General features: G+C 42.5%; 1 protein-coding gene across 3 annotated transcripts in view; it reads left to right on the top strand.

The window, feature by feature from the left end:
• Positions 1 to 19,969, top strand: part of LOC121388318 (glioma pathogenesis-related protein 1-like) — a 30,200-nt gene extending 10,231 nt beyond the window's left edge. For 2 of the 3 annotated variants that reach the window (XM_041519610.1, XM_041519611.1), the window contains exons 2-7: positions 2,631 to 2,862; positions 6,579 to 6,702; positions 9,430 to 9,539; positions 12,078 to 12,190; positions 17,230 to 17,324; positions 19,632 to 19,969. In XM_041519610.1, the coding sequence (XP_041375544.1) occupies positions 2,656 to 2,862; positions 6,579 to 6,702; positions 9,430 to 9,539; positions 12,078 to 12,190; positions 17,230 to 17,324; positions 19,632 to 19,729 (747 nt within the window). In that variant the 5' untranslated portion in view covers positions 2,631 to 2,655 and the 3' untranslated portion in view covers positions 19,730 to 19,969. The remainder of the gene's footprint in view (positions 1 to 2,630; positions 2,863 to 6,578; positions 6,703 to 9,429; positions 9,540 to 12,077; positions 12,191 to 17,229; positions 17,325 to 19,631) is intronic. The other variant, XM_041519609.1, reaches the window with a different exon arrangement.
• Positions 19,970 to 20,433: the final 464 nt, after the last annotated feature.

The following is a 20,433-nucleotide window of genomic DNA, read 5'->3' as shown; positions in this document are numbered from 1 at the left end:
TGTATAAAGAGTCTTCACGTGTATCTCTGTGAGGGTATAAAGAGTCTTCACGTGTATCTCTGTGAGGGTATAAAGAGTCTTCGCGTGTATCTCTGAGTGTATAAATAGTCTTCACGTGTATCTCTGAGGGTATTAAGCGTTTTGACTGCCATATAAACGTCATTTAGCTCTATCCGAGTATCTGCGAACGTCTTTTTCAATACTATGGAATTTACTACAAGTTATTTATTTCTAATCGATTGTTTTCTAAATTGCACACAAATATAGTATTTTTTTATATTTCCAAAACAATTTTACTTTTCTTCTTACGTCAAACCAAACTGATTTTTTTCTTCAAATATTTATAGGAGGATAAGACGGACTATAGATATTTGATTAATTGTCAATGTATACGTAAGGCTTACTCTTTATTATTATAAGTGTAATTGATCAATGTATTTTACCATTCATATGCAAAGAAAGGGGACTTTGGAATCAAAAATGTATTTATCAGTGGCGGATCTAAGGGGGACTAGAAGCCCGCCCCTCCTCCTAAATTTTGTGACAGTTATATTTTCATTTTATCTTTATTAAATTGTTACGTTTGAGAATCCGAGAAATGCCATCGAAAACGTTGTCATGTCATTGGGGACCCCCTAAATGGATTTTATGGATCCGCCGCTGTTTGTTTTAAAACATTACATTGTGTGTGATACATGCTAACAAACTACATAGTTGATTGATTTACCATTGTATATGTCTAGCTATTGTACGTTGCAATAAGTTAAGAGATATAAACAGCCTAACATTAATTTATTGGACTATTTTTGTGTCACAGATATAACTAAACTGTTTACACTCCTTTAGATCACACGCGCACACGCACGCACACACACACACAGAGAGAGAGAGGGGGGGGGGGGGGGGGAGAATGTACGATTATGGACATTTCGTTGTCAAGATACAAACGAAGCACCCGTCCCTGAAACGGGGGCAGGAATTAGCTCAGTCGGTTGAGTGCTAGCTTAAGGTGCTCACGTCGCAGGATTAAACCACCATTGTGGATCCTTTCAACCAATGCACCACAAATGGCCAAAGGCCATGGTATGTGCTATCCTGTCTGTGGGAAGGTGCATATAAAAGATACCTTGCTGCATTAGGAAAGATGTAGCGGGTTTCCCTTTCATGGCTACGTATCAGAATTACCAAATGTTTGACATCCAATAGCCGATGATTGATTAATTAATCAATGTGCTCTAGTGGTGTCGTTACACAAAACAAAAACAACAACAAAAACCCTCCCTGAAACGGATGTTCCTTGTATTACGTACTTGCCTCTTCGAGACGAGAACACCTGCATATAGTGAAATCAACACCGTTATTCTCATTAACACTGTAACCTATAAAGGCGTTACCGTGTTGGGTTGGGTGAAAGTGTAGCGCATTTTGTATTTTAACTAGGGACGGCAACTTTTAATTACCTTATTTGTTTATTTTGTACATACAAGAATGCTTAACACAATACCTGTCGTGATGTCACTTCCGGGCCAGCTGGAGTGCGATGAGTTAAAGTGAAAGACACAAGATTGCTGACCCCAGTTGGCAGGAATAATCGTCGGGCTTTTTTATTATTATTATAATTAATTTTAAAATTGTATGCCTTCTTATTTATTAAACTGTCAATATGTATTGGTGCACTGGGTATGCATCCTTCCAACACGCAAAGCTTATATTTCCTAAATGGCCCCTTTAACATTCAAAAGAGGGATGCTATTTTACAGGTTTGTGTAGCATAGAATAAAAACATGGCCACATCTCTCGGTGGATCCATTGGAATTAGTAAGGCACGGCGGAGCAGGAGTGGATGGGGGGCTCTAACACCCCCTCCTCTCTCCCCACCCCCAATAATTCTGAATCAAACATATTATCTTAAGGCAGAGATGAATTTTACTTGTAGAATGTAGGAATTTGCATTTCAGGATATCTAATTTTCAAAATTGTACGGGTGAGCATGCCCCAGAACCTTCCAAGAAACTTTGATTTGCGTCCTCGATCTCAGTCAGCCCTACAATGTCCACTTGCTTCCGTCGTGCATGTTAGTTATTTCTTGAAAACAATAATTTTACATGCAACCTAGTCTGTTATCGTTTCCCTTCAATGTTTTGAATAATCTGAATACTAGTCTGACAACTGAATAGGAAGACACATTGGACTAGCTAGAACCTTGCTTAGGACGATTAGCTTGAAGCATAACACAAAAAGAGACTGGGCTGTTAACACAAAAAAGTGCACTATTGGTTAAAAGCATGAAATTCGATACTTGGATACCGTGACCCATTACAATTATTTTTCAGATATGAACCTTGGTGGACAGGGGGGTGGGGGGGGGGGGGATCTACAAATATCTGCCACCCCTTTTATTTCCAGAGTGTTTGTCTATCATAACTGATAATGATCAGACGCGGTTCCAGGATTTTTTAATAGAGGGGGCCCAAAACCCGTTGCAGTTTTTGAAAATAGAATTTAAAGGTCCTTGAAAGGTGGACTGGATAACTGCATTTTTGTGTATTCTGTAATATATATTGTTTCACCAAAAATAGAGGGGGGTGGGCCCCTTGGGCCCCCGCCTGATGATTTTGTTTTCATTTCAGCTGCTAGGTGGTCGCTTCTAGCATTATGGAATACTATTTTTCCGTAATCTATGTATTGATTTCTGTGGAACTGGCGGGTGGAGATCTCAATAAGATCGACTCAGCCGAGATCGGCGTCATCCGCACTAAACGACAAACATCAATGAAATTGTCGTCATCAGAAAAACGTCTCGTCATAGAATCCCACAATGAACTGCGCCGACTGGAAAAAGCTACGGACATGGCGTACATGGTAAGTAGTAGGGAAAGGGAATTGATTCTTTAAATATTTTGAACATTTCTTTCCATTTAAGTACGATACTCACCATAGACCTGGATTTAGCCCAGTGATAAAGCGCTCGCTTGATGCGCGGTCGGTTTGGGATCAATCCCCGTCGGTGGGCCCATTTGGGCTATTTCTCGTTCCAGCCAATGCACCATGACTGGTATATCAAAGGCCGTGGTATGTGCTATCCTGTCTGTGGGATGGTGCATATAAAAGATCCCTTGCTGCTAGTCGAAAAGAGTAGCCCATCTGTCTGGTCCTTAACCATATGTCCGACGCCATATAACCGTAAATAAAATGTGTTGAGTGCGTCGTTATATAAACCATTTCCTTCCTTCACCATAGACCTGGATTTAGCCCAGTGGTAAAGCGTTCGTTTAGTGCGCGGTCGGTTTCGGATCAATCCCCGTTGGTGGGCCCATTTGGGCTATTTCTCGTTCCGGTCAATGCATCACGACTGGTATATCAAAGGCCATGGTATGTGCTATCGTGTCTGTGGGAGGGCGCATATAAAAGATTCCTTGCTACTAATGAAAAAAAAATGTTGCAGGTTTCCTCTCTAAAACTACATGTAAAAATTACCAAATGTTTGACATCCAATAGTCGATGATTAATAAATCAATGTTCTCTAGTAGTGTCGTTAAACAAAATAAAACAAAACATTTCGTAACGCATTGCACACAGCGCATGTATTTTTCAAGGTCGTTATAAAACATAATTACATTTAGATCGCCTCTTTCTGCAAGTGAACCTACAGCGGTTAAAGGGACAGACCCTAGTTTTCAAACACTAAGACGTATTTTTCACTATTAAAGCCGTTTTTTTTATTATTTAAATTAGAAGTAACTACTTTTATTATTCAGAATATTCATTTTCGTACACCTGAAGTAGTTCTGGTCATCCAGGTTTTGGTAATATCCCAAAATGTATTTTTCATAATTCTAAAAACGCACGTTCATCTGAGAAATAATGGCTATTGAGAAACGCTCTAGTCTATTTGTGCAGAGTTCGACAAATCCGCTAACCCGACGCCCGGGGTTAGTGATTTTTAACACAGGGCTAGTGACAAATGCAATACCAGTAGTCCGATGGGCTAGTGGCTTTAAATAAAATAAAAAAATTTAAATTTAAAAAAACACCGCTAGCACACGATGTTTTTCCGCCACTGACGTACGTTTGATAAATGTTATTCTGACATTGGTTATCGCATAATGTTAACAAATCAATAAGTATATATTAATATTCAACTTGAACTAGATTTCTATAAAATGCAGCAACAAGAAGTTTCAACATCGTCAATTACAACAATACACATGATACAGACTTTCTTTTCTTTTCGTTTCATGGAAATAAATTTTGTGGACAGTATTTTTCCGTTTAAACGTCACAGACTTCAGCCTCTCAATGTTATAACCTTATTCAAATGTGATTGTAGATTAACTAAACTTAATATCCATTTGTACGGGCTGGAACTAGGATCTGCGCCTTTAAGAGCCACTGGCCTTGGAAGCGGGCGACAAGTTTTCCCGACCCCCCCCCCCCCCCCCCCACACACACACACTTTTTTTGATATAGTAGCAGCATATATATATATATGTATGCATGTCTGTGTGTGTGTGTGTGTGTATGTCTGTGTATGTATATGTGTGTATGTGTGTATGTCTCTCTGTGTGTGTATGAGTGTGTGTATGTGTGTCTGTATGTGTGTGTGTGCGTGTGTGTGTGTGCACGCGCGCGCCTGTGTGTATGTGTGTGTGTGTGTGTGTGTGTGTGTGTGTGTCTCCACCCACCCACCCACCCACCCATTCTTGGCACGTTCCTACGCCACTGAGAGCTGTTGCTATGTCCATGACTATGACTAAACTAACGGTCGAAATGTATGCATTTATGTGATTCATACCTGTTGATGTAAACAAATATATAACTCGCCAGGCATTTTCGCAAACTACAGGCATTGCTGATGCAAAGCACATAGTGTGACCGTAGGGAAGGAGAAAACACGAGTGCAGCGAGGGCAATTGCTTCTGCGACCCATTGCACCTCAAGCGAGCACTCCAGTGGCAGATCTAAGGGGGCCAGGGTCCCGCCCCCTAAATTTTGCGACAATTATATATTTTATTTTTTTATTGTCTCGTTGTTCACAATGGAGAATCCGACGAATCCCTATAGGGTGTATACTACGATTTCAAATCCCACTGACGACAATAGTAACATATGTGGCTAAAACTACCTGCAGCATATCAATCAACATAAACGCCGCGGATATAAATATTGCCACCCCTCACACTTAAAGTGAATTAGAAACAGTTGGGGGTCAAGCTGCTCATTTCTGAGATAACGGGTAGCGTCTATGACTACCCTAATTCGAGTACTTTCTTTTCCAGGTACCCCATACATGTTTCAAGCACAAGGCTACTTGACACAGTTGTACTAGATGAAATAAAATTGTTGGTTTTTTTACCCAGATGAAACTATTTTTTTTACAACCAATACACTCATATTTATCACCAATCACAGGACTTGTGGTGTTCACTTCTCTATCAAAAGGTGGGTGCACCTCCAACTTTGACCCAACCGGAAGTTATTTGGTATAGTACTACCTTTAGGAACGTTTGTGGCCTTCGGCCACATGTCTGTGGACACACACACACACACACACACACACACACACACACACAATGGATTTTCTGGATTCGCCACTGCACTCTATCATTGAACTAGATTCTATTCGTTTGTTGTCAATACGTGTTGTAAAATACAGTTCATGGATGGTAACAAGGGAATCCCCTTGTCAAAAGCGTTTAAAACGTTACAGGAAGGAAGGAAATGTTTTATTTAACGACGCACTTAACACATTTTATTTACGGTTATATGGGGTCGGACATAATGGTTAAGGACAACACAGATATTGAGAGGAGAAACCCTACTGTCGTCACTTAATGGGCTACTCTCTTCGATTAGCAGCAAGGGTTCTTTTATATGCACCATCCCACAGACAGGATACCACGGCCTTTGATATACCAGTCGTGGTGCACTGGCTGGAACGAGAAATAGCCCAATGAGCCCACCGACGGGGATCGATCCCAAACCGACCGCGCATCAAGTGAGCGCTTTACCACTGGGCTACGTCCCAGCCCTAAAACGTTAGTTACAGGCGTGATCGTCTAACTTTAGGCGTGCTTTATGCAAACGTTACGCGTGATTCTGGTTATGCAACTAAATTTCTACTACGTAGAGCTGTCGTGGCTATTACGAAATACGAAGGTATTTATGACTGTTTCAACTTACAAGTCCCAGTACGTTTCGTATTTCTCAGGACGAATGGTATTTTTGGACAGTACACGCGAGAAATATGTTATGGCTGACACAAAGACCCATTAACTGTTTTGTCATTCAGATTGTTTACAGTGGCGGATCCAGAAAATCCATTTAGTGGGGGGGGGGGGGGGGGCTCCAATGACATGAGGCAGAATGCCAATGGAACTATGGGGGAGGTTTAGAGAGGGATCGTAAAAAAAAATTAAAATTAATATATAACAAAATTATAACTCTCTCCCCACCCACCCACCCCTCATATCCGCCTCTGGTTTAGGAATTTGTACTGGACCGGCGCGTCAGTTCTGGAGACAGATGTTTAAATTATTATCGAAGTATAATAATGTATACTACATTTTTATTTTTAGTCTTGGGATGAAGATCTAGCTAACCAGGCCCAACAATGGGCAGACAAATGCAAGTGGAAACACGGAAATGTTGTTGACGTGCCCAAGTTTTCCTACGTTGGACAAAACCTGCAAGCAAGTACAGGTCAGTAGAGACAGTCGCAGTTTCCCATTTTCTTGAGTCAAATCGGTTCACCTACAGGTGTATACTACCAAATCAAATCCCATAGACGACAATAGTAACATATGTGGCTAAAACTGCAGCGTATCAATCAACATAAACGCCACGGATATAAATACTACCACCCCTCACACTTAAAGTGAATCAGAAAAAATTGGGGGTCAAGCTGCTTGTTTCTGAGATAACGGGTAGCATCTATGACTACCCTAGTTCTGCACAAAATTCGAGTACTTTTTTTTACAGGTACCCCATACATGTTTCAAGCACAAGGCTACTTGACACTTTGGTACTAGATGAAATAAAATTGCATTTTTTTTTTACCCAGATGAAACTATTATTTGTTACAACCAACATACTTACATTTATAACCAATCACAGGACTTGTGGTGTTCACTTCTCTATCAATAGTTGGGTGCACCTCCAACTTTGACCCAGCCGGAAGTTATTTGGTTTAGTACTACCTACAATAAGCAAAACATGAGGTGGTTCAACAGGGATTGCCACAGTTTCGCTTTTTCATCAGTCAAATCAAATTTTACTACTACTCCGACTTAGATTAGGAAAAACTGCATGAGCGTCTGTAGATACCATTTATCTTACGAGTTGTTTTAAAAAAAAAACGTATCTAACAAGTTGGAAAATAAAAAAAGTAAAGTTTGTTTATTTAACGACGCCACTAGAGCACATTGATTTTTTATCTTATCGTCGGCTATTGGAAGTCAAACATATGGTCATTCTGACACTGTTTTTAGAGGAAACCCGCTGTCACCACATAGGCTATCTTTTACGACAGGCAGCAAGGGATCTTTTATTTGTGCTTCCCACAGGCAGGATAGCACAAACCATGGCCTTTGTTGAACCAGTTATGGATCACTGGTCGGTGCAAGTGGTTTACACCTACCCATTGAGCCTTGCGGAGCACTCACTCAGGGTTTGGAGTCGGTATCTGGATTAAAAATCCCATGCCTCGACTGGGATCCGAACCCAGTACCTACCGGCCTGTAGACCGATGGCCTAACCACGACGCCACCGAGGCCGGTGAGTTGTAAAATAAATGATATCTAATGGCCACGAATGTAGTATTCTATTTCATACATATTCTATAATAAATTTAAACATCTTTTCCAACTACAATTTATTTACGGCAGGGCAATCAGTTTCAGGTTAAAATAGACGTCACACAGCAGTGAATCATATATGGATGATGGATGAATAGAGGTTGGACCGATATGGTTGTTGAATGAAGTACGTCATATTTGGTTGTTGAATGGAGGTCATAGTTGGTGGTTGAATATAGATTAATCGTTGTTGAAGGGAGATTATATTTGGATGTTGAATGGGGTCGTCTGTGGTTGTTGAATGAAGTTGATATATTGCTGTTGAATGGAGGTCAGCTGTTGTTGTAGGATGGAGGTCATATGTGGTTGTTGAATATTTGGTTATGGAATAGAGTTTATCTGTGGTTGTTGAATGCAGGTAATATTTAGTTAAATTTGTGTCATTTGTGGTTGATGAATGGCGGTAATATGTAATTGTTGAATGGATGGCATCTGTGATTGTTGAATGGAATATTTTGTTGTTGAATGGAGGTCATATTTGGTTATTGAATGGAAGTTACACATGGTTGTTGAATGGAGGTTATATGTGGTTGTTGAATGGGAGGGGTGTAATCTGTGATTGTTGTATGGAGGTCATATATTATTGTTCTTGAATGGATATCATTTAACAAAATGGAGGTCATCTGTGTTTGTTGAATGGAAGTAATATTTAGTTGTGGAATGAAGGTCATCTGTGATTGTTGAATGGAGGTAATATTTAGTTGCGGAATGGACATCATCTGTGGTTGTTGAATGGAGGTAATATTTAGTTGCGGAATGGACATCATCTGTGGTTGTTGAATGGAGGTAATTTTTAGTTGCGGAATGGACATCATCTGTGGTTGTTGAATGGGGGTAATATTTAGTTGCGGAATGGACATCATCTGTCGTTGTTGAATGGAGGTAATATTTAGTTGCGGAATGGACATCATCTGTGGTTGTTGAATGGAGGTAATATTTAGTTGCGGAATGGGCATCATCTGTGGTTATTACATGGAGGTAATATTTAGTTGCGGGATGGACATCATCTGTGGTTGTTGAATGGAGGTAATATTTAGTTGCGGGATGGACATAATCTGTGGTTGTTGAATGGAGGTAATATTTAGTTGCGGAATGGACATAATCTGTGGTTGTTGAATGGAGGTAATATTTAGTTGCGGAATGGATATCATCTGTGGTTGTTGAATGGAGGTAATATTTAGTTCCGGAATGGACATCATCTGTGGTTGTTCAATGGAGGTAATATTTAGTTGCGGAATGGACATGGTCTGTAGTTGTTGAATGGAGGTAATATTTAAGAGATTTCATGATTTAGTTGTCTCCAGTGGCACGGTAGTAGATAGGCTACAGATATTGTAAGGAAAATAACACCAATGAATTTACTTTATTTTATTTTATTTATTTCATTAAATTTTATTTATATTTATATTTTGTACTGGAAATACGTTATATCTGAGGCTGGGTTTCCACAGAAGTTAACTTTGTAATATATATAGACAGCCTACATAGTAGCGACGGGTTTCTTCTCTCGTCATCTATCTAGACCAAGTGTCACAATTACCACGATTGTATACAGTCGTTTCCTTTGCTGTAGGTCAGGTTGGCATGGACACGGTTATCAAGAAGCAGTGGTACTACAGTGAGAAACCGTCATACACCTACAAGACCGGGTACTGCGCGAAGGTCTGTGGACACTACACCCAGGTATACTACACTGTACTTTGACGCGGTGCTGTATTCAAACAGCGATATACAAATGTAGGCGGAGGCAACTAGCGTTAAATGACTGTCTCCCATTTCATTCCAGTCAGGATGTAGCTCTATCTCTCAATTCATTCCAGTCAGGATGTAGCTCTGTCTCTCATTTCATTCCAGTCAGGATGTAGCTCTGTCTCCCATTTCATTCCAGGCGGGATGTAGCTCTATCTCTCATTTCATTCCAGTCAGGATGTAGCACTGTTTCTCATTTCATTCCAGGCAGGATGTAGCTCTATCTCTCATTTCATTCCAGGCGGGATGTAGCTCTGTCTCCCATTTCATTCCAGTCGGGTTGTAGCTCTGTCTCTCATTTCATTCCAGTCAGGATGTAGCTCTATCTCTCATTTCATTCCAGTCAGGATGTAGCTCTATCTCCCGTTTCATTCCAGGCAGGATGTAGCTCTATCTCTCATTTCATTCCAGTCAGGATGTAGCTCTGTCTCCCATTTCATTCCAGTCAGGATGTAGCTCTGTCTCCCATTTCATTCCAGTCGGGTTGTAGCTCTGTCTCTCATTTCATTCCAGTCAGGATGTAGCTCTATCTTTCATTTCATTCCAGTCAGGATGTAGCTCTATCTCCCGTTTCATTCCAGTCAGGATGTAGCTCTATCTCTCATTTCATTCCAGTCAGGATGTAGCTCTGTCTCCCATTTCATTCCAGTCAGGATGTAGCTCTGTCTCCCGTTTCATTCCAGGCGGGATGTTGCTCTGTTTCTCATTTCATTCCAGGCAGGATGTAGCTCTATCTCTCATTTCATTCCAGGGGGGATGTAGCTCTGTCTCCCATTTCATTCCAGTCGGGTTGTAGCTCTGTCTCTCATTTCATTCCAGTCAGGATGTAGCTCTATCTCTCAATTCATTCCAGTCAGGATGTAGCTCTATCTCTCAGTTCATTCCAGTCAGGATGTAGCTCTATCTCTCATTTCATTCCAGTCAGGATGTAGCTCTGTCTCTCATTTCATTCCAGTCAGGATGTAGCTCTGTCTCCCGTTTCATTCCAGGCGGGATGTAGCTCTATCTTTCATTTCATTCCAGTCAGGATGTAGCTCTATCTCTCATTTCATTCCAGACGGGATGTAGCTCTGTCTCTCATTTCATTCCAGTCAGGATGTAGCTCTATCTCTCATTTCATTCCAGTCAGGATGTAGCTCTGTCTCTCATTTCATTCCAGGCGGGATGTAGCTCTGTCTCCCAGGTGGGATGTAGCTCTGTCTCTCATTTCATTCTAGTCAGGGTGTAGCTCTGTCTCTCATTTCATTCCAGTCAGGATGTAGCTCTGTCTCCCGTTTCATTCCAGGCGGGATGTAGCTATATCTCTCATTTCATTCCAGGCGGGATGTAGCTCTGTCTCTCATTTCATTCCAGGCGGGATGTAGCTCTGTCTCTCATTTCATTCCAGTCAGGATGTAGCTCTATCTCTCATTTTATTTAAGACAGGATGTAGCTCTGTCTCCCAGGCGGGATGTAGCTCTGTCTTTCATTTCATTCCAGGCGGGATGTAGCTCTGTCTCCCATTTCATTCCAGGTGGGATGTAGCTCTGTCTCCCAGGCGGGATGTAGCTCTGTCTCCCAGGCGGGATGTAGCTCTGTCTCCCATTTCATTCCAGGCGGGATGCAGCATTTCTCCCATTTCATTCCAGGCAGGATGTAGCTCTGTCTCTTATTTCATTCCAGGCAGGATGTAGCTCGGTGGTAGAGCAGTCGTCTGAGATGCGATTGGTCTCAGCATCGATCGCCTATTGTTCACTGAAATCAAACATTACTTAGATTGTGTTGTTTAGAGTGTCCATTTTCTGTGCACCCAAAGCGTTCCATATCATGTTGGGGTTTATAATACCACGAAATGCATTATTCATATTTAAAAAAAAAAGAAAACGCACGTCTCTCTCAGAAGTAACGGTTTAGGAAACGAGCTCTAGTTGACCTTTTAAGGGTATTTCCCCGTTTCAACACCACAGACTCTTGTTTCACTCTGTTGTGTTACAGATGTGTACATTAACCACACTTTGTGTCCATGTTCACGGTTGAAACTAGGGTATGCGACTTTAATCACTGGCTCAGGGGCGGGGAGTAGCTCAGTGGTAAAGCGCACGCTTTATGCCCGGTCGGTTTGGGATCGATCCCCGTCGGTGAGGCTATTCGGCTATTTCTCGTTCTAGCCAGTGTACTACGACTGGTATATAAAAAAAGGCCGTGGTATGTGCGTTCTTGTCTGTGGGATGGTGCACATAAAAGATCCCTTGATACTAATGGAAAAATGTAGCGGGTTTCCTCTCTAAGATTATATGTCTAAATTACCATGCCGATGATTAATAAATCAATGTGCTCTAGTGGTGTCGTTAAACAAAACCAACTTTAACTTAAAAATCCTATTCAAAATAGGGTTAGGGTCAAGTAAAATTAATATCTGCCTTAAGATTTACTACCAACAATATTTGTAAAACATAACGCGGTAGAGCATTACTTTAAAAAGTTTAATTTCAGGTCGTGTGGGCGGAGTCACGTTCTGTAGGGTGTGGAAGGACTTTCTGCCCCAATATTGCAGGCATCAGCTGGGCAGGTGGCGGCTATATTGTTGTTTGTAATTATGGACCAGGGTAATTTATATTCTGCAATATGTTCTGAATTAAGCTGGTTGTTTCTTAAAGTGTGTGTGTGTGTGTGTGTGTGTGTGTGTGTGTGTGTGTGTGTGTGTGTGTGTGTGTGTGTGTGTGTGTGTGTGTGTGTGTGTGTGTGTGTGTATGTGAGAGTGTGTATGTGTGTGCGTTTATTGTATGATTGTTTTATTTTTGTTTGTAGATTATTTATTTTTTTGTATGGTTGGGGGTTGTATGGTGGTTGTTTTGTTTTGTATGGTTGGGGGTTGTATGGTTGTTATTTGTTTTGTTGGGGTTTGTACGGTTGTTGTTTTGATTTTGTTTGGGGATTGTTGTTGGTGGCTTGTTGTTTCTTTTTTTGTGGTGGGTTGGGGGTGGGGGTGGGGTTCATACGTGTATTAGGCGCTACCGAATGTGTATCTGGCCCTAGGTTTATCAGCCGCTTAGTGTCTAAACTCAACACTCAGACCCAAGTTCACCAAACAAGTCCAAGTTAAACACATCACGGTCCTCAGACTATGTTACAATAAACAAAGTCTTATTTTAGTCATATTTTCCATTTCACCAACTCGGTCCAAATATCTGAAAACTATGTTTAGGAAGACTGGTCTAATACTTAAAAACGTAATTTAAAATAGTTCAGCAAAAGCCTAACAAACGTTTCATAGTCAAACACCTATTTATCATCCATAACCGGCCTCGGTGGCGTCGTGGTTAAGCCATCTGACATATGGCTGGTAGGTACAGAGTTCTCGCCCAGAGTTTTAACGACTCAGTGGGTAGGTATAAGGCCACTACACTCTCTTCTCTCTCATTAATCACTAACAACTAACCACTAAATCCCTGTCCTAGACAGACAGCCCAGATAGCTGAGGTGTGTGCCTAGGACAGCGTGCTTGAACCTTAATTGGATATAAGCACGAACATAAGTTGAAACAAAATGAAATGAATATAACATCCATAATTCCATCAAAATTAGTATGAATAAAATAATATACTGAACACCTTTAGAAACGCACCACACAGTTAATCACCTAAAACATGATTTATTGAAATTGTATCACTGTGGAAATACGTTCCTGTGAAATTCATTCGATGGTGAACACTATCATCAACACACATATGGACAGAGATGAGTTTTTATTCCGTGATACCAGAATGAACATCATAGGGGTCAAACCAAACATGTATGGCTGAACATGCGATTGTCAAATGGATATCAGTAGCGTGTGTGTCCTCCATTGGATCAAATACACGCTGTGCATCGACGCCTCATGGAGTTCACTAAGTTCTGGAAGAAGGCTTGTGGCAGTTGATTCCATTCCTGCACAATGGCCGCCTCAAGGTCACGGAGATTCTAAATTAAAAGGACGAGCATTATCTTGTTGAAAGACATGCAGGTGAGAATGTGCTTGGAATATAGGCACAACGATGGGTTGTAAAACGTCATCTCTGTAGTTTATCGCATTCATCCGTCCGCTGCAAATGTGCAAGGGAGTCCTGTCAAGGCATCCTAAACCACCACACTTCCGCCTCTCCATCGATTGGTCTAGCACACACAACAATCCGTGATGCAGATGAAAGTGACTTTCATCACTGAATAGGACCTCTCTCCAATGACGTCTTCGCCAAGTTTGATGTTGTTGAGCCTATTGCAGTCGCTGCTGACGATGATTGGTCAGGATAGGAATAATATAAGGTCGTCGTGTACGAAGACCTGCTGCTGCTAAACGGCGCCTTATGGTGGATGCACACACTGGACCCCGTAGACCACGTGTAGCTGCTGCTAAACGGCGCCTTATGGTGGATGCATACACTGAACCCCACATACCACGTGTAGCTGCTGCTAAACGGCGCCTTATGGTGGATGCACACACTGGACCCCGTAGACCACGTGTAGCTGCTGCTAAACGGCGCCTTATGGTGGATGCACACACTGGACCCCGCAGACCATGTGTAGCTGCTGCTAAACGGCGCCTTATGGTGGATGCACACACTGAACCGGAGACCACGTGTAGCTGCTGCTAAACGGCGCCTTATGGTGGATGCACACACTGGACCCCGTAGACTATCTGTAGCTGCTGCTAAACGGCGCCTTATGGTGGATGCACACACTGGACCCCGCAGACCATGTGTAGCTACTGCTAAACGGCGCCTTATGGTGGATGCACACACTGAACCCCGCAGACCATGTGTAGCTGCTGCTAAACGGCGCCTTATGGTGGATGCACACACTGGACCCCGCAGACCATGTGTAGCTGCTGCTAAACGGCGCCTTATGGTGGATGCACACACTGGACCCCGCAGACCATGTGTAGCTGCTGCTAAACGGCGCCTTATGGTGGATGCACACACTGAACCGGAGACCACGTGTAGCTGCTGCTAAACGGCGCCTTATGGTGGATGCACACACTGGACCCCGTAGACTATCTGTAGCTGCTGCTAAACGGCGCCTTATGGTGGATGCACACACTGGACCCCGCAGACCATGTGTAGCTACTGCTAAACAGCGCCTTATGGTGGATGCACACACTGAACCCCGCAGACCATGTGTAGCTGCTGCTAAACGGCGCCTTATGGTGGATGCATACACTGAACCCCGCAGACCATGTGTAGCTACTGCTAAACAGCGCCTTATGGTGGATGCACACACTGGACCCCGCAGACCATGTGTAGCTACTGCTAAACAGCGCCTTATGGTGGATGCACACACTGAACCCCGCAGACCATGTGTAGCTGCTGCTAAACGGCGCCTTATGGTGGATGCACACACTGAACCCCGCAGACCATGTGTAGCTGCTGCTAAACGGCGCCTTATGGTGGATGCATACACTGAACCCCGCAGACCATGTGTAGCTACTGCTAAACAGCGCCTTATGGTGGATGCACACACTGGACCCCGCAGACCATGTGTAGCTACTGCTAAACGGCGCCTTATGGTGGATGCACACACTGAACCCCGCAGACCATGTGTAGCTGCTGCTAAACGGCGCCTTATGGTGGATGCATACACTGAACCCCACAGACCACGTGTAGCTGCTGCTAAACGGCGCCTTATGGTGGATGCACACACTGGACCCCGTAGACCACGTGTAGCTGCTGCTAAACGGCGCCTTATGGTGGATGCACACACTGGACCCCGCAGACCATGTGTAGCTGCTGCTAAACGGCGCCTTATGGTGGATGCACACACTGAACCGGAGACCACGTGTAGCTGCTGCTAAACGGCGCCTTATGGTGGATGCACACACTGGACCCCGCAGACCACGTGTAGCTGCTGCTAAACGGCGCCTTATGGTGGATGCACACACTGGACCCCGCAGACCATGTGTAGCTACTGCTAAACGGCGCCTTATGGTGGATGCACACACTGAACCCCGCAGACCATGTGTAGCTGCTGCTAAACGGCGCCTTATGGTGGATGCACACACTGGACCCCGTAGACCATGTGTAGCTACTGCTAAACGGCGCCTTATGGTGGATGCACACACTGGACCCCACAGACCACGTGTAGCTACTGCTAAACGGCGCCTTATGGTGGATGCACACACTGAACCCCGTAGACCACGTGTAGCTGCTGCTAAACGGCGCCTTATGGTGGATGCACACACTGGACCCCGTAGACCATGTGTAGCTGCTGTTAAACGGCGCCTTATGGTGGATGCACACACTGGACCCCGTAGACCATGTGTAGCTGCTGCTAAACGGCGCCTTATGGTGGATGCACACACTGGACCCCGCAGACCATGTGTAGCTACTGCTAAACGGCGCCTTATGGTGAATGCACACACTGGACCGGAGACCATGTGTAGCTGCTGCTAAACGGCGCCTTATGGTGGATGCACACACTGGACCCCGCAGACCATGTGTAGCTGCTGCTAAACGGCGCCTTATGGTGGATGCACACACTGAACCCCGTAGACCACGTGTAGCTGCTGCTAAACGGCGCCTTATGGTGCATGCACACACTGGACCCCGCAGACCATGTGTAGCTACTGCTAAACGGCGCCTTATGGTGGATGCACACACTGAACCGGAGACCACGTGTAGCTGCTGCTAAACGGCGCCTTATGGTGGATGCACACACTGAACCGGAGACCACGTGTAGCTGCTGCTAAACGGCGCCTTATGGTGGATGCACACACTGAACCCCACAGACCATGTGTAGCTGCTGCTAAACGGCGCCTTATGGTGGATGCACACACTGAACCCCGTAGACCACGTGTAGCTGCTGCTAAACGGCGCCTTATGGTGGATGCACACACTGAACCCCGTAGACCACGTGTAGCTGCTGCTACGCGGTGCCTTATCGTGGATGCACACACTGGACTCCTTAGACCATGTGTAGCTGCAGCTGTTTGGGTAGCTGGATGGAATCGATCACGCAAATGAAGGACCTAGAAGTATCCATCTTGCGCTGAGGTCGTCAAGCGAGGTTACCCAGGACGTTGACGATCACGAATTGATCCTATTTGCCTGAACCTTCCATTTAACCTTGTTATTGAATTGTCTGGCAACAGCTAGAATGGAAATTCCACCTTGTAGCAATCCTACTGCTTGATTGCGTTGGTTTTCCGACAACGCGGAATCATTTACTCACTTTTACGAATGTTTAGAGGGAAAATCACCACAGATCGATGTTCAAATGCTCTTTCATGGAATATTGCTTCAAAAACATCTAAACTATTGTCCTCTTCTTAAGTACAGCAGGTAAAAATCACGATTTTCATGATTTGCATGTGCACATCGTTTAGTTGACGCAAAGTCTCAGTGTTGTGTTCAGGCGCATTGTTTAACATGTTATATTAAGTTTAAATTGATATGTTTACCAAAAATTGTAAAGTTTAAAATATACGTAAGAAAACTAGGTGGTGCGTTTCTAAAGGAATTCAGTATATGTTGTTGCCAATGCGGCTCACTGTTGTCTGGTTTGTTTGGAGAAGTTGGGATGCAGTCATTTTTAATTTTATAAACAATAAACTAGATTTAGTCTCTTATTTGTTTTGTTAGGCATTTGTTTTCGTTTTTTCTTTCTTCAGCGGTAATATTCGAGGTTACCAGCCGTACAGACGGGGTGGTGCCCCTTGTTCCAAGTGCCCGCGAAGCATGTCCTACTGTATAAATGGCCTTTGTAGTAAGTTACTCCGACTTTACTCTAAGCTTAGCCTTAAAGGGACTATCAAGAGTTTGCAGCCATTGTAAGATGTTACTAATTAAAGGGACTGTCCTGAATTTGCAGCCATTGTAAGATGTTACTAATTAAAGGGACTGTCCTGAGTTTGCAGCCATTGTAAGATGTTACTAATTAAAGGGACTATCAAGAGTTTGCAGCCATTGTAAGATGTTACTAATTAAAGGGACTATCAAGAGTTTGCAGCCATTGTGAGATGTTACTAATTAAAGGAACTGTCCTGGGTTTGCAGCCACTGTAAGCTGTTTGCGATAACAGAGTGTTGTTGGCGACTACTATTTCATACCAAATACATTTTCTTGTTTAGAATACCAGTGTCTGTATATCGAATGTGTTTGCGGTCGTATACTAATGTTTGTAGCACTCAGTTTTTACTTTAATTCATGATATATATTTTTTCGTACGTACGAAATTATTGGGAGGTAAAATCCGGTTTGGACTACTACAAGCATTAGGACAACAACAAACACCTTGTAAATACAGACACTGATATTTTAAATAAGAAAATGTATTTAATTTGTGTGTTACGTCATCGAAAAGGCTTTATTGGTCGGAAACATTTTACAATGGTTGTAAACTCAAGACTATCCCTTTAAACTGCAGGCACTTGACACAGATTGATATATGAATAAAATTCTAAATTGTTGTATATTGGTAAATTTGATATATTTTCATAATATTTTGCTTATACTCTCTTTATACATGACGATATTATTGCCATTTAACGAGTGTTTACATATACCAAACATTTCGATCCCTACTAGCCTATATACTTTGGTATGTAGTTCTACGAACCTTTTCGCTGTCCCTTGTACAAAACAAAACCTTTCTTTGCAAAACTGTAGAAAGAGATTTACTGTATGTTAACAGACTATATAGTATCAAGTTATCAAAATCGTGGTTTGCACGCTTTAAATTTCGATGGAAATAAACTCCCATCATATACATAGCAATAATAAACAAATACATAGCTTTTATAAATATGTTAACAACACAGTTCTACTTGTAAAATGTTTAATATAAAAATGTACAGCAGTGAGCTTATCAATTGCTCCCGGACCGCAGCCGCAACAATCACAAGAGCCAGACCGCACGTATCCAGTGTTCATTTTTCTCGCGCGACACGAGCTACAAAATGTATTAACTATATTTTGCATAAAACAATTGTATAACAATCAAATATAATGCTTTGTTAGGCAACAATAAAATAAAGTAATGAATATAAAGACTCCTGTCCACATATCTGCAAAACATCTGAAAGAGACACATTTAGACAATGAAAGTAACAGAAATTATTATATGTTAAAAACATCTGAGAGAGACATATCTAGGCAATGAAACTAACATAAATTATTGCATGTTCAAAACATCTGAGAGAGACATCTCTAAACAATGAAGGTCAAATAAATTATTGCATGTTCAAATGCTATAATACAGTGGAGATATCAAACGTTTTCACAAATATGTTACTCCCTCCACCCACGTCTTCATATATTATTATTCTATTTGAAAGGATTCCGGTGTTGTATGAAATATATATTGATAACCATAGGTAGCTAATGCACTAAGCGTACACTGATAAAACTTGTGTCGTGTCTGGTTAGGATACAAATAGTGTCGCGTCGCTCGCATCGCTCTCTAGTTAGGAGATAAAACTTTAGAAATTCATGTTTTTTAGTTTCGTCTTTTTCTTTCTGTTTTCTCGTTATCCATCTAATCTTTTTTTTTTCATGGGGGCGGGACGTAGCTCAGTGGTACAGCGATCGCCTGATGAACGATCGATCTAGGATCGATCCCCGTCGGTGGGCCCATTGGGCTATTTCTTGTTTCAGCCAGTGTTCCACAACTGGTGTAACAAAGGCCGTGGTATGTGTTATACTGTCTGTGGGATGGTGCATATAAAAGATCCCTTGCTGCTAACTGGAAAGAGTAGCTCATGAAGTGGCGACAGCGGGTTTCCTCTCTCAATATCTGTGTGGTCCTTAACCATATGTCCGACGCCATATAACCGTAAATAAAATGTTTTGAGTGCGTCGTTAAATAAAACGTTTTCTTCCTTCCTTCGTTCCTTCCTTCTTCCTTACTTCCTTTTCTTCCTTTTTCTTTTCTGTCATCTTCGTCTTCTCTACTTTCTTTTCTGCTTCTTTTTCTTCTCCTTGTTCTTCTTTTTCTTCTTAAATTAGTAATACTACTCGTTTTTATGATGCATTTACCACTGAAGTTATGGTTAGTATATGTCTTTACTTGCAGGTGCCAGCGCCGAGCCCTATACCAGTTCAACTACCCGATCATCCCCATCAATAGCATTATATCTTATCTTTGTACTGATTGCTTACCTTGCTTTGTGACAAACATTATGATTCGTCAAAAGTACTGCCGTGATAGCTGTTGCTATGATTGTTATATTGTTATGCTGTTTAAAAACATTTGAAAGGAGATCATGAATCCTTATGTGATTTTCTGAACTGCGGACCAGGGTCAATCAAACAAAACAAAACAATTCTCTCTCTCTCTCTCTCTCTCTCTCTCTCTCTCTCTCTCTCTCTCTCTCTCTCTCTCTCTCTCTCTCTCTTTGTTTGTCCCTCCGTCTCTCTCTGTCTCTCTCTCTCTCTCTCTCTCTCTCTCTCTCTCTCTCTCTGCCCCCCCCCCCCTCCGTCTGTCTCTGTCTCTGTCTCTGTCTCTCTCTCTCTCTCTCTCTCTCTCTCTCTCTCTCTCTCTCTCTCTCTCTCTGTGTTTGTCTCTTTTCCCCCTCTCTCTCTCTCTCTCTCTCTCTCTCTCTCTCTCTCTCTCTCTCTCTCTCTCTCTCTCTCTCTCTCTCTCTCTCTCTCTCACTCTGATACAAATGAAAGCATTATACTTGCCACGCCGTTTTCTTCAAGACCTGGGACTTCTCTTATTGTGAGTCACTAAGTTGCAGCTTTGTCGAAATGTATACCGCGTACTTCAGCTTTTTCTCTTTTCTTCCATAGTTAAACTGAAACAAAATCCATTCCATTTTTATATTATACACATAAAAGATGAAATATACAGAGACATAAACATTCCGACACTG

Source organism: Gigantopelta aegis, chromosome 14 (assembly GCF_016097555.1).
Source record: "Gigantopelta aegis isolate Gae_Host chromosome 14, Gae_host_genome, whole genome shotgun sequence".
NCBI classification, from domain to species: Eukaryota; Metazoa; Mollusca; class Gastropoda; order Neomphalida; family Peltospiridae; genus Gigantopelta; species Gigantopelta aegis.
Note: the sequence above shows the minus strand (reverse complement) of the source record. Positions and strands in the feature narration are given on the sequence as shown.